The following is a 12,679-nucleotide window of genomic DNA, read 5'->3' as shown; positions in this document are numbered from 1 at the left end:
TGCGCAACATGTTTGGTGCCCCTCCCCCTTTCCCCCCAGCTCCATCCCTCGACCGATTTTTTCCCCATCATGTTCTTTGGGAAAGCATCTGGCAACCCTTCTTGTGCATGCAAAGCTGGAGACAGCCAGCTCAAAGCCAAGCATTTCTAATGGACCCTCAGGCTACGTCTACACTGGCACCCTTTTCCAGAAATGCTTAAAACGGAACAGTTTTCCGTTATAAGTATTCCTGGAAAAAGCGCGTCTACATTGGCAGGATGCTTTTCCGGACAAGCACTTTTTCCAGAAAAGCGTCCATGGCCAATGTAGACACGCTTTTCCGGAAAAAAGCCCCAATCGTCAATTTCGCGATCGGGGCTTTTTTGCGGAAAAGACTACTGTGCTGTCTACACTGGCCCTTTTCCGGAACAGTTTTTCTGAAAAAGGACTTTTGCCCGAATGGGAGCAGCATAGTTTTTCCGGAAAAACACTGACAATTTTACAGTAGATCGTCATTGCTGTTCCGAAAAAGCAAGCGGCCAGTGTAGACAGCTGGCAAGTTATTCCGGAAAAGCGGCTGCTTTTCCGGAATAAGTGGCCCAGTGTAGACACAGCCTCAGAGTGAAGGGCCAGAAGGCACCATTAGATCATTAAGTCCGACCCCCTGTGCAGCACCCCCCTGTGCAGCGCAAGACACCCCTGAACATCGGCCAGAAGTGCACCAGTCTTCATTTGAGAACGGCAACAGCTGGAGAATTAGAGAAGAGTGAGAATGGAAAGGACCAAGACAGAGTCATAAGAACGGGTCAGAGCAAAACTCCATCCAGCCCAGTCTGCCAATAGTGGCCAATGCCAGGTGCCCCAGAGGGAACAAACAGAAACAGGGAATTATCAAGTGATCTCTCCCATCACCCACTCCCAGCCTCTGACACAGAGAATCCAGGGACACCAGGCCTGCCCATTCTGGCTAACAGCCACTGATGGCCCCATCCTCCATGAATCTATCTAGCTCTTTTCTGAACTCTGTTAAAGTCCTGGTCTTCACCACATCCTCTGGCAAGGAGTTCCACAGGTTGACTGTGTGGAGATTGCCTATCTCCTAGAACTGGAAGGGACCTTGAAAGGTCATCAAGTCCAGTCCCCTGCCTTCACAGCAGGACCAAGTACCATTGCTGACAAATTTTTGCCCCACATCCCTAAATGGCCTCCACAAGGACTGAACTCACAACCCTGGGTTTAGCAGGCCAATGCTCAAATCACTGAGCTATCCCTCCCCCCTGCTGTGTGAAGAAAAACTTCCTCTTGTTTGTTTTAAACCTGCTGCCTATTCATTTCATTGGATGACCCCTAGTTCTTATATTGTGGGAATAAGCAAATGACTTTTCCTTATTCACTTTTTCCACACCTGTCATGATTTTATAGACCTCTCATATCCCCCCTTAGTTTCCTCTTTTCTAAGCAAAAAAAAATCCAAGTCTTTTTAATCTCTCTTATTTTGGGACCCGTTCCAAACCCCGCATCAGTTTTGTTGCCTTTTTCTGAACCTTTTCCAATGCCAATATATCTTTTTTGAGGTAAGGCAACCACATCCGTACGCAGTATTCAAGATGTGGGCGTACAATGGATTTATACAGCCAAATTAGTCCCCATCATATTGTATGTAGAGTTAGGATTATGTTTTCCAACGTGCATTACTTTACATTATCAACATTACATTTCATTTGCCATTTTGTTGCCCAATCACTTAGTTTGGTGAGATCATTTTGACAGTCTGCTTTGGTCTGAACTATCTTGAGCAGTTTGGGATCATCTGCTCATTTTGCCACCTCCCTGTTTCTCCAGATCATTTATAAATAGATTGAATAGGATTGGCCACAGGACAGACCTTTGGGGGACCCCACTAGTTACATCTCTCCATTCAGAAAATTGACCATTTCTTCCTACCCTTTGTTTCCTGTCCTTTAACCAGTTATCAACCCATGACAACTTACTTTACGTGAGAGCCTCTGGTGAGGGACCGTGACAAAGGCTTTCTGGAAATCTAAGTACATAAGAACATAAGAACGGCCATACTGGGTCAGACCAAAGGTCCATCTAGCTCAGTATCCTGTCTGCCGACAGTGGCCAGCACCAGGTGCCCCAGAGAGGGTGGACCGAAGACAATGATCAAGCGATTTGTTTCCTGCCATCCCTCTCCAGCCTCTGACAAACAGAGGCCAAGGACACCATTTTATCCCCTGGCTAATAGCCTTTTATGGACCTAACCTCCATGAAGTACACTACATAGGAAGCAAGCAGCTGCCCTCCAAGATGCAAATATTTCAGTAACTGCCAAAGATCATGCAAATCTCAGGCTGGACTGTTCAGTCACATGAGACATTGCAAACCACCTACCTCACAGGCTGCAATCCCCCAAGTCTCCCACAGACAAAAGGATGCACGCTATGAATATTGAGTAGGATGGGTACCAGGACAGACCCCTGGGGGACACCACTAGTTTCCTCTCTCCATTCTGAAAACTGACCATTTATTGCTACCCTTTGTTTCCTGTCTTTAACCAGATCTCAGTCCATGAGAGGACCTTCCCGCTTATCCCATGACAGCTTACTTTGCTTAGGAGCCTTTGGTGAGGGACGTCAAAGGCTTTCTGGAAATCTAAGTACACTATAGCCACTGGATCCCCCTGTCCACATGCTGAGTGACCCCCCTCAAAGAACTCTAGTAGATTAGTAAGGCCTGATTTCCCTTTACAGAAACCATGTTGACTTTTCCCCAACAACATATGTTCATCTGTGTGTGTCTGACAATTTTATTTTTTACTACAGCTTGAACTCAATTTGCCTGGTACTGAGGTTAGACTTACCGGTCTGTAATTGCCACGATCACCTCTAGAACCCTTTTTAAATATTGGCATCATATTAGTTATCATCTAGGTCATTAGGTACGGAAGCTGACTGAAAGGACAGGTTACAGACTACATTGGGGGGGTTTCAGAACTCTTGGGTGAATGCCATCTGGTCCCGGTGACTTGTTACTGTTAATTTATCAATTTGTTCCGAAACTTCCTCTAATGGACACCTCAATCTGGAACAATTCCTCAGATTTGTCACCTGCAAAGAATTACTTGGGTTTGGGAATCTCCCTCACGTCCTCAGCTGTGAAGACCAAAGCAAAGAAACCATTCAGTTTCTCCGGAATGACCTTATTGTCTTTGAGTGCTCTGTAGCATCTTGATTGTCTAGTGGCCTCGCTGGCTGTTTAGCAGACTTCCTGCTTCTGATGTACTTAAACAATTTTTGCCATTACTTTGAGTTTTTGGCTAGCTGCTCTTCAAACTCCTTTTTGGCCTTTCTTCTTATATTTTTACACTTCATTAGGCTCCTTTCTGTTTTCCTCACTGGGGTTTCACTTCCACATTTTAAATGATGCCTTTTTATCTCCCACTGCTTCTTTTACTTGCTTGTTACAACACGGTGGCACTTTTTGGTTCTTGTACTGTGTTTTAAATTTGGGCTATACATTTAAGTTGGCCCTTTACTTGGGTGTCTTTGAAGTTTCCGTGCAGGTTGCAGGGATTTTACTTTTGGCACTATACCTTAACTAACCTCCTCATTTTCATGGGATTCCCCTTTCTAAAATTAAATGCCGCAGTGTTGGGCTGCTGAGGTGTTTTCCCCACCACGGAGATGTTACATTTTATTACACTATGGTCACTATTTCCAAGCAGCTCAGTTATATTTCTCTTGGACCAGATCCTGCGCGCGCCACTTAGGACTAATCAAGAACAGCTCTCTCCCTGTGGGTTCCAAACCAGCTACTCCAAGAAGCAGTCATGTAAGGCAGCAGCTCCCAACCACAAACTGCTGGGTGCCAGGCTGCAACACACTGCCCAAGCACACAGGCAGGCATTGCACTAAAACCCAGCAGCAGGAGTCTGGGAACCCATTGCTTGCTAGGACCCAGCGGCAGCAGCAGACGCTGGGGGAAGCGATCACTGGCTCAGGCCAGCATCAGGGAGCAAATTTCAGCCTCTGCTTGCGAAGACTCTGGGGCCAGGCTCCAGGCTGGATCCCCAAGCCCCAGCATGAGGGGGGCAGCGCTGCTGGGCCCCAAGACCTGGGGCTGCAGCCAGGAGGGGGAATCTCCTGCAGGGCTAGTGAGATGTAGGAAGCTGCTCCTCGGGAACCTCTTCCAGGGCAGTGCCCCCAGCCTGGCCAGCCTCTGCCTGGCCCAGCCCCTACCCCTGCCCCAGGGCAGGTAGCATCCGGGGCAGGAGGAGGTCAGAAACCCACATCCTAGCTCCCTGGGAGTGGTGCACCAGGCCTGTAGGGGGAGGGTTTGGCCCCAGGCTGCTCCCAGCGGAGCAGACTGTGATCCCTGTGCAAGTCCAGGGAAGCTGCTGCCAGATCCCAGCGTGTGCGGGAGAAGGGGAGCCAACCCTGGGGAGAGGTCAGGAGGGAGCTGAAAAGGGCGGGGGCAGATAAGCAGGCTGAGGGGGAACAGGGAGGTGAGAGGCAGGGCCAGGAGGCACTGAAGGGAGGTTGTGGGGATTCAGAGGAGACTTATGGGGCAGATAAGCAGGGGTGCAATGGAGGGAAACTGAGGGGGGGGTCACAGGGATAGAAAGGGGGGAGATGCGGGGAGAGGAGCCAGGGGGATTGTGGGAGCAAGAGCAGCCTAGCTGGGGAAGGGAGGCTTGTACAGGAGAAGGGGGAGACTCAACAGCAGCTCCCCCACCCCAGGGGCAGGGCAGAGGTGACGGGTGGTAGAACTTGGGGGTACCAGCTCCTATGCCCCTGACAACAATGTCTAAAGTCACTAAATGGGGCGCCCCAAATGCCCGCTGCCCCTGTGGGTGCCCCTCCCTCTGCAGGCACCACTCGCCCCTGGTGGAGGAGCTGCCCCACCCAGCAGCCAGAGGGGATTTTTTCTATCAATTTTTTTTTAGAGATTTGCAAACTCTGATCAGTTCTGGACTGGTAACATTGTATTCCCATATTTGCATATTCATTTGCATAAATGAATATGCAAATAAAACACTGACAGTCCACCAAAAGTTTGTGAATTAGTTCAGTGGTCCCCGGTTGGGAGCCATTGATTTAAGGCAGCGGTTCCCAACTGCTGGCCCTCAGCCTGGTGCCCGGCCACGGTGGCTCTGGGGTACGCCGCCCAGTGCCTCTCCTCTTGCCATGGCTCTTGCGAGAGGTGTGTCCTGCCCGCCTCTCAGCCAATCAGCTCTGGGCAGGGGCGGGGTCTCCAGGGGCAGGCACTGGGTGACTGGGTGCAGTGGGGCTCTGCGGGGTAGGGGCTGGCACTGGGGGACTGAGGGCGAGAGGCTGGCACTGGAGGGGGTTGGGTGCAGGGGACTCTGGGGTCAGTGGCTGACGCTGGGGGTAGTGGAGGGGTGGAGGTTTCTAGGACCACCGGCTCCTCCCCAGCACTACACACAAGTCTATCCGGAGGTCTCGAGAGATCCGCAACCTTCGCAGCAGGCAGGCCAGTCACCACACGGTTCTCCCGGTCATCGCACACCCAGCTCTTTGCTTCTAGTGATCGAATCCCCCATTACAAACACCTGCCTTTCCCTCACGACTGGAGTTCCCTCCCCCAGAGAGGTCTCAGTGCGAGGGGATACAGAACATCTGCTGGAAGGAGGGTCCCAACTACGGGATCATTTCCCTCTGCTCCAGATGAACGTTCCCCGAGCCTTTCGCCCTCCCTAACAGCGCAGGGGCTGTGTGTGTGGGGTGGGACAGTTCAACAGCGTCCCGGAAAGCCTCAGCTACGTCCCTCTCGGCCTCCCTTAGCTCCTCCACTTCAGCCAGCCTGGCCTCCAAAGCCCGGACGTGGGCTGAGGGCCAGGAGCTGCTTGCATCGAATGCGTGTATGCCAGCTGTCCACCAGGCAGGTAACCGGACACGCTGCATTGGGTGCAATAAAGCAGACAGCCCCCACTCTGCGGCTGGGCTTCTGCCTGCTCTCTCCTATACAGGATGAGATTCTTGCTAGGGTTTATTTCAATCCGGTAGAATTCGGTTTAGTTTAAAAGCAGTTTTACAGGTTGCCCAGTGTCCGAGCCCCCCTCCAACGCCCCCAGAATCCCTCACAAAACGCCCTGGGAGCCGCTTCTCTTCGCTAAGCCCCCTGGTCGCTCACTAGCAGGCTTTGTAGCGCTCTGGCTTGCCCGATACCCCCACCCGCTGGTCCAGCCCTCTGCACTCAAGGCAGGACAATGTAAGAACTAGACATTCCTGACAAGTGTCTGTCCAACTTCCTTTTTAAAGCCTCCAATGACAGATTCCACAATTTGTGGCAATTTATTCCAGTGCAGTGGGGGGCTGTCTGCTCTGTATCCCGGGGTCCCCCCGCGCGGTGAGGTGCGATTCCCACAGACTCACCCATATGTGGTGCTGCAGTGTCAGTACCTTGTTGGGCGGTGGGGACCCCACTGGCGGTATCTGTAGCACGGCCCAGCAAGAGGGGCCTCAGGACAGTGGCCAGACTGGTTCTACTTGTTAAGGCAAGAGGGACAAAGGGATGTATGTGCTGGGGGAAGGGGCAGTCTGGGCCTGGAATCATGGAGGAACCAGTCTAAGGAGGGGTTGGAACCCAGGGGCTCAGGGACCCATCTCAAGGGGGCTGAAGTATCCTGGCCCAGACCCCTGTAACCACTTCACGTCGGTGCTGTGCTGTATCCTGGAGAAGCAATAAACCCCTTGTATTCTACCGGCTGGCGGGGTCTGTTCTTGCTGCTACGGGGGTGCAGGATCGGGGGGACCCCAACTCACTGTCACACCCTGACAGACAGGAAGTTTTCCCTAGTGTTCAACCTAAACCGCCTCTGTAGCAATTTAAGCCCATTGCTTCTTGTTCTAGCGTACGAGAGAGAATAATTTTTCCCTCCTTGTAACGATTTTTATGTACTTGAAAGCTGCTATCATGTCCCCTCTCAGTCTCCTCTTTTCCACACTAAACAAACCCAGTTTTTTCTATCTTCCCTCATAGCTCATGTTTTCTAGCCCTTTATTTCTGTTGCTCTTCTCTGGACTCTCCCCAATCTGTCTGCATCCTTCCTGAAACATGGCCTCCAGAACTGGACCAAGACTCCAGCTGAGGCTAATCAGCGCAGAGTGGAGGAGAAGAACTGGGGCTGGACTCAGCCTCCTGAGGCCTCTTCCAGCCCTAGGGTTCTAGGAAGAATTACTTGCAAATATGCGCCGCAAGAGGTCTGCATTGCTTTCTGTATTGGCACTGCCGACCCATTTAGCTTGAGATCCACTATGACCTAGAGATGCTACAAAGCGGGTTTTTATAAACGTGTAACCTCTGAAATTTTCAGCAAATACAGAGGAAAAATTGGAAAAAAAAGGAAAAGAAAATTAATGGAGATCGCCTATCTCCTAGAACTGGAAGGGACCTTGAAAGGTCATCGAGTCCAGTCCCCTGCGTACACAGCAGGACCAAGTACCATCCCTAATGAATTTTTGCCCCAAATCCCTAAATGGCCTCCACAAGGATTGAACTCACAACCCTGGGTTTAGTAGGCCAATGCTCAAACCACTGAGCTATCCCTCCCCCCTGAGGCAGCAGCACGAGGTGCAGGGAGGGGTTGCATATAACCATGAATCACAGAACACTAGGACTGGAAGGGACCTCGAGAGGTCATCAAGTCCAGTCCCCTGGCCCCATGGCAGGACCCAGTACTGTCTAGACCAGGCATGTCCAAAGTCCGGCCCGCAGGCCAATTGCGGCCCGTGTTCCGGTTTAATACGGCCCCTGCTTCCTCCCCCTCTCCTGGCTCCCCGGCGCTCTTTTGAACTGGCGCGCCCAGCGCCCCGCTTCCGGCCACGCCGCCGCCGCCGCCCATGGCCTCCACGGTCCTAGAGCCTGCCCTGTAGGGCACGTCCGCAGCCCCGCTCTCCCGCTCGGCTGCGGGTTCACCCTGCCCCCGGGCCACCGTGAGGCCGGCGTGCCCTGCGCTCTCCGCCCGCCTCCGACCCCGCGGGCCCTCCGCCTTGGGGCTGAGAGTGCGGGGACTGCCCTCACGCATGTTCACTTCTTCAAATCTGGCCCTCTTTGAAAAAAGTTTGGACACCCCTGGTCTAGACCATCCCTGATAGACATTTATCTAACCTACTCTTAAATGTCTCCAGAGACGGGGATTCCACAACCCCCCTGGGCAATTTATTCCAGGTTTTCACCACCCTGACAGTTAGGAACTTTCTCCTAACGTCCAACCTAAACCTCCCTTGCTGCAGTTTAAGCCCATTGCTTCTTGTCCTGTCCTCAGAGGCCAAGATGAACAAGTTTTCTCCCTCCTCCTCATGACACCCTTTTAGATACCTGAAAAAACTCATTTTCAGTGAAGGTTAACCAATGAGCCAGACTCAGTTAACTGTTTAACTGGGTATCCTGACACATCTCTACTCTGACCTCCAGAACTTTCGGCAGTACTCCTTCCCAGGCATACTGTGTGCAACCGATTGTTCCTCCTAAGCGGAGTCCTTTGCATTTGTCCTTATTGAATTTCAGCCCATTTACCTCAAGCCACTTCCCCAGTTCGTCCAGCTCGTGTGAATAACCACTCGCCCTCCAATGCGCTCGCAACCCCTTTCTGACTGGGGTAGCCACAAACTTTGTACGTTTTTATAAAGGCTCCAGAGGCAATAGTGGGACAAGAGGGAAGGTCTACTCACTGGGTCCTATTGTTTTATAACCAGTTACCATCAGTGATTTGATTTACTTCCAGAAATAGCGATGGAAATACCAACCACCAATCGCTGCAGAATTCCATCGGAAACACCCCATTCGACGATTATTTCCCCCATCAACAACCTCTGACACAGATCACCCAGTTCTTGGCCCATGAACGTAGGTTCTATGAAAACTGCATAGGGCTAAGTTTTCAAATCAGAATGCTGCTGATACAAAGTCCAGTATCTTACACCCACACAGTTACCTTTCTCAACCACACTGGTTAAACCTGAGTTCAGCCTTTGAGAGGACAAGACCTAGTCCCTAGAAAACTAGGTTGACAGACATTGTATTCCTAATCCCAATGGCAACTAGCCTACAGTCACCTGGGTCAGCCCGCTGCCCTCTTGGAATACTGGCAGATAAGCATTCCACAAGTCTCCTGGAATTTCCCCAGTATTCCCAGGCTTACCGAAAATGACCAGCGCTCAGAGATCCCTCAGCCAACTTTTTGGTGCAAGCTCGCTAGGCCTGCTGGACTTTCACTGGTCGATGTTTAACACTCGCCTCTGTTACAAATGGACTGGAAAGTAGTAAGTCAGCCTCATGCAACCCACCCACATAGCCCCAGCCCAGAACTGAATTACAGCAATGGTGGACCCCTGAGCCAAACCTAAAGGAAGTATTCAAATGCACTTCCAGCCACTGCTGGGGAATAGCAGGCTGCGTAAGGCCTCTGAAGTCAGAGACCAGAGCAGATGAGCAGCACAAAAGGAAAAGCTCACCTTGGCCTCCAGGGTACATACAGCGAAAGGCCCGGCCAAGCTCTTCCGCTTGGACCCTTCCTGCTGGGGTCAGCTCTCCACCCCATTTCAACACCAGGAGCAGCGATGGGGAGGACTCCTTACGGGCATCTAGACAGACCAACAGGCAGTCACCATGCTGTGAAGCAGGGTGCAAGCTCCAGACACCAGGGGCAGAGGAGTCTCAGCATGGCCTGGATCAATGAGATTCTAATGACCTCACTGAGCACATGCCTAGAGGACGTGGATTTGGGGAACATGGGTCAAGTCTCCAGCTCTAATGACAGAAGTCCAAGACATGCCTGAAGCGAGTGAGCCCCACCCTCCCAAGGGACGGGGTGCGGGTCCCAGCCTGTGAAGGTGCCAAGCACTCTGGGGGCAGCTCCAGAGTGGCAGAGGAAGGTGCATTCTGGCCAGTGCTCTGCCTTGGCTCCCCCCATGCCAAAAATGCCGGCCATGCTGGGTGACAAAGCAACACGCAGGTAAGGAGCTCCAGGGATCAGAACCAGCCTGAGGAGGAGCGTAGGGGAGGGGATGTTTCTAACCTTCATCCTCACTGGAAGCTTTCGGGTGTCCATGAGGCAGGTAGGTCAGCTGCACCTTGCGGTTAATGCCAGAGAAATGGCCGTACCTGTCAAAGGGAGAGACATCAACACCTGCCCCAGAGTGGGCAGAGCCACTCCAGCTCCCTGCAATGTCCTGACAGTCCTTGGACTGGCTCATTCCCTGAGCACCACCATGTGGCCAAGTTAAACATTGGTGCTCTACAGCTGTGACCCGGCAGCAAAGCTGCCTGCTGCCTCGCTTAGCAAACTGGCCTGAAAGCAGACACGCGGGAGTGAGTGTCCAGAGGGCTTCAGTCTCTGTCTTCGACAGATGAACACGGGCCCTAGTTCCGCCTTCTGGGCCCAAGCAAGGGGAGACCCGCTCTACTTGGGAGACCTAGTGACTTCAGATTCATTCACTTATCAAAGAGTGGATGGAGTTTCCTGCCCACTCTTGCTGCATTTCAAGGCGGCTGAGTGGAGGCTGCTTGAGTCCCCCCAGCCCCGTGCTCCCCACGGCCCTGCTCTTGCTGCATTTCAAGGCAGAAGCGCCACCAGTTCCCTGTAGCACCCCTGTCCCAGCACCGGCTCCTGCTCCCCTCCGATGGAGGCAGCGGGGGGGGGGGGGCGGGAGCGACTAGTCGAGTCCCTAATCGACTATCTGATATGCACTTGCTTATCGGAAGTCGACTCGTCACTCACAGGACCCCAAATTAGAGTGCCCCGCCCCGCCCCGCCCGCCACTCTGCAAGGCCAGACAGGTGCTGGATTCTCAAGGCCCACAGTAAGGTGTCCCCATGTTCCTGCTGCTGCATTTCACGTGCAGCTCTCTGGAGCACAGGACATACGCACACAAGAGAGGCGTTTCCCTTTCTCCCCAGCGCTAGGGCAGGCACCAGCCTCTCCACACCATGCTCGGTGCCCAGAACTCAGAGCCCGGCTGCTGCCCCTCCGCTCCCTGCAGCCACCAGGAGTGCGCAGCCCAGCAGCTCCCCTTGGTAGCTGCACTGTTATCCTCGGGGCATCGGCAGCCCTAGCACGAGCCCCCCCTCGCTCCTACTCACATCTCCAGGACGGTTTTGAGCTGCTCCAGTTTGGCTCTCCTCTCTTCGATCTCGGCGTCACGGCGAGCGCCCAGCTCCACCACCAGCAGGCGCGCAATGTCCAGCACCTCCTGTCAGGGGTAACAGGCATGTGCCATGCGTGTGCACCCACCCCCCTCCTCCAGGAGGCCAGGGAGCACGGGCCCTCCGACAGACAGCACCTCGCTCTGTGGCCACTCACGCAGCACGGAAACGCCTCCTCCCACTCACTCTCCACAGCCCAGCTTTAGCTGGGATGAATTAGGGCCACTCTTGGTTTCTCACCCCCAGGGTACAGCTCTGACCTGCGCAGGAGCACACACGAGCCTTCTCGAACGCGGAGGCACTCCCCCCCAGGACAGCTGCACACGACTGGTCCCATACAGCTAGGCTCTCGCCTGGGAGCAGTTCCTGCTGGGAGCTAGTGCCATGCCCTGCCGAGCGCCTCCCACGGACTGCCCCTGCCCCTGCCCCTGCCCCTGCCCCTGCAGAGCTTTCACTGCCATCAGGTCACCCGGGAGCTCTCCCCTCACCTGCAGCTGCTCCGGCCTCTTCAGCTTCAGCTTCCCCGTCTTGTAGCCATCGTATTTCTCAAACAAGTCAAAGAACCTGAGAAGACAGACCCAGTCTGATTTCCGGCTCGGCCTATGCCCGGAGGGGGGTCGTCCCTACATGCCCTGCTGCGCCGGTCTTCAGGGAGAGCCAGCATGTCCGCAGGCTCACCCCCGCCCGAGCTCCCAGGGAACAGCCGGAGGAGAAGGAAAGAGCAGCCAATGGTTTCTCTCCTGGCCGGGCCCTCCCCTTTCAGATCTGGTACTTGCAGGAGCTGCTCTCAGTGCTTGCATAGGAGAGTGAGCTGCCTGGGGAGGCCGGAGCAAAAGGGATTCGCTCTGACCGGAGCCAAGGAAAGCGCCTCTTCCCATGCACAGCCCACGACCGCAGCAGCTAGGCCCTCTTCCTAGCATGTCCCTGGAATACAAGAGGCCATCCCCCTTCTGCTGCACCCAGTACCTGGAGTGTTTCACCTCCATCTTCATCTTCTGCTTGGGGGTGCGGTCTCCATGCCGTATCACTGCAATAACGCAGCGCAGCTCCATCCTGGGGTGGGGAAAGCCAAAGAGCACCCGCCGTCAGGAGACGGCGCCTTTCCACGTACTCCTCTCTCACCCCGAGACAGAGCCCCTTCCCACGGAAACCCTCCATAGCCCAAAAAACGGAGATTTGTTCAAGTGCATCAGAAGCAGGAAGCTGCTAAACAGCCAGGGGGCCTGGACGATTGAGATGCCAAAGGAGCACTCGAAGAGAAGCTAACTGAATTCTGGCTTCCATCTTCGAAGCAAAGAGGACGTGAGGGAGATTCCCAAACCTGAGCCATTCTTCGTAGGTGACAGATCTGAGGAATTCTCCCAGATTGAGGTGCCATTAGAGGAGGTTTTAGAACAAACTGATACATTTAACAGTAACAAGTCACTGAGACCAGATGCGTTCCCCCAAGAGTTGTGGAAGTGCATAACTACTCACTGTGGTTTGTAACCGGTCCTTTAAATCAGCTTCTCCACCAAACAGGGATGGGAAA

At 53.5% G+C, this 12,679-nt stretch overlaps 1 protein-coding gene across 12 annotated transcripts in view; it reads right to left on the bottom strand.

Moving 5' to 3' along the window:
• The window catches only part of PPIP5K1 (diphosphoinositol pentakisphosphate kinase 1), a 131,219-nt gene that overhangs the window by 90,033 nt on the left and 28,507 nt on the right, over positions 1 to 12,679 (bottom strand). For all 12 annotated transcript variants that reach the window (XM_075916965.1, XM_075916967.1, XM_075916964.1 and 9 more), the window contains 5 exons: positions 12,115 to 12,201; positions 11,637 to 11,712; positions 11,086 to 11,195; positions 10,022 to 10,107; positions 9,459 to 9,587 (listed from right to left, as the gene is read on the bottom strand). In XM_075916965.1, the coding sequence (XP_075773080.1) occupies positions 9,459 to 9,587; positions 10,022 to 10,107; positions 11,086 to 11,195; positions 11,637 to 11,712; positions 12,115 to 12,201 (488 nt within the window). The remainder of the gene's footprint in view (positions 1 to 9,458; positions 9,588 to 10,021; positions 10,108 to 11,085; positions 11,196 to 11,636; positions 11,713 to 12,114; positions 12,202 to 12,679) is intronic.

The sequence above is a fragment of the Pelodiscus sinensis genome, unplaced genomic scaffold, assembly GCF_049634645.1.
Source record: "Pelodiscus sinensis isolate JC-2024 unplaced genomic scaffold, ASM4963464v1 ctg56, whole genome shotgun sequence".
NCBI classification, from domain to species: domain Eukaryota; kingdom Metazoa; phylum Chordata; order Testudines; family Trionychidae; genus Pelodiscus; species Pelodiscus sinensis.
Note: the sequence above shows the minus strand (reverse complement) of the source record. Positions and strands in the feature narration are given on the sequence as shown.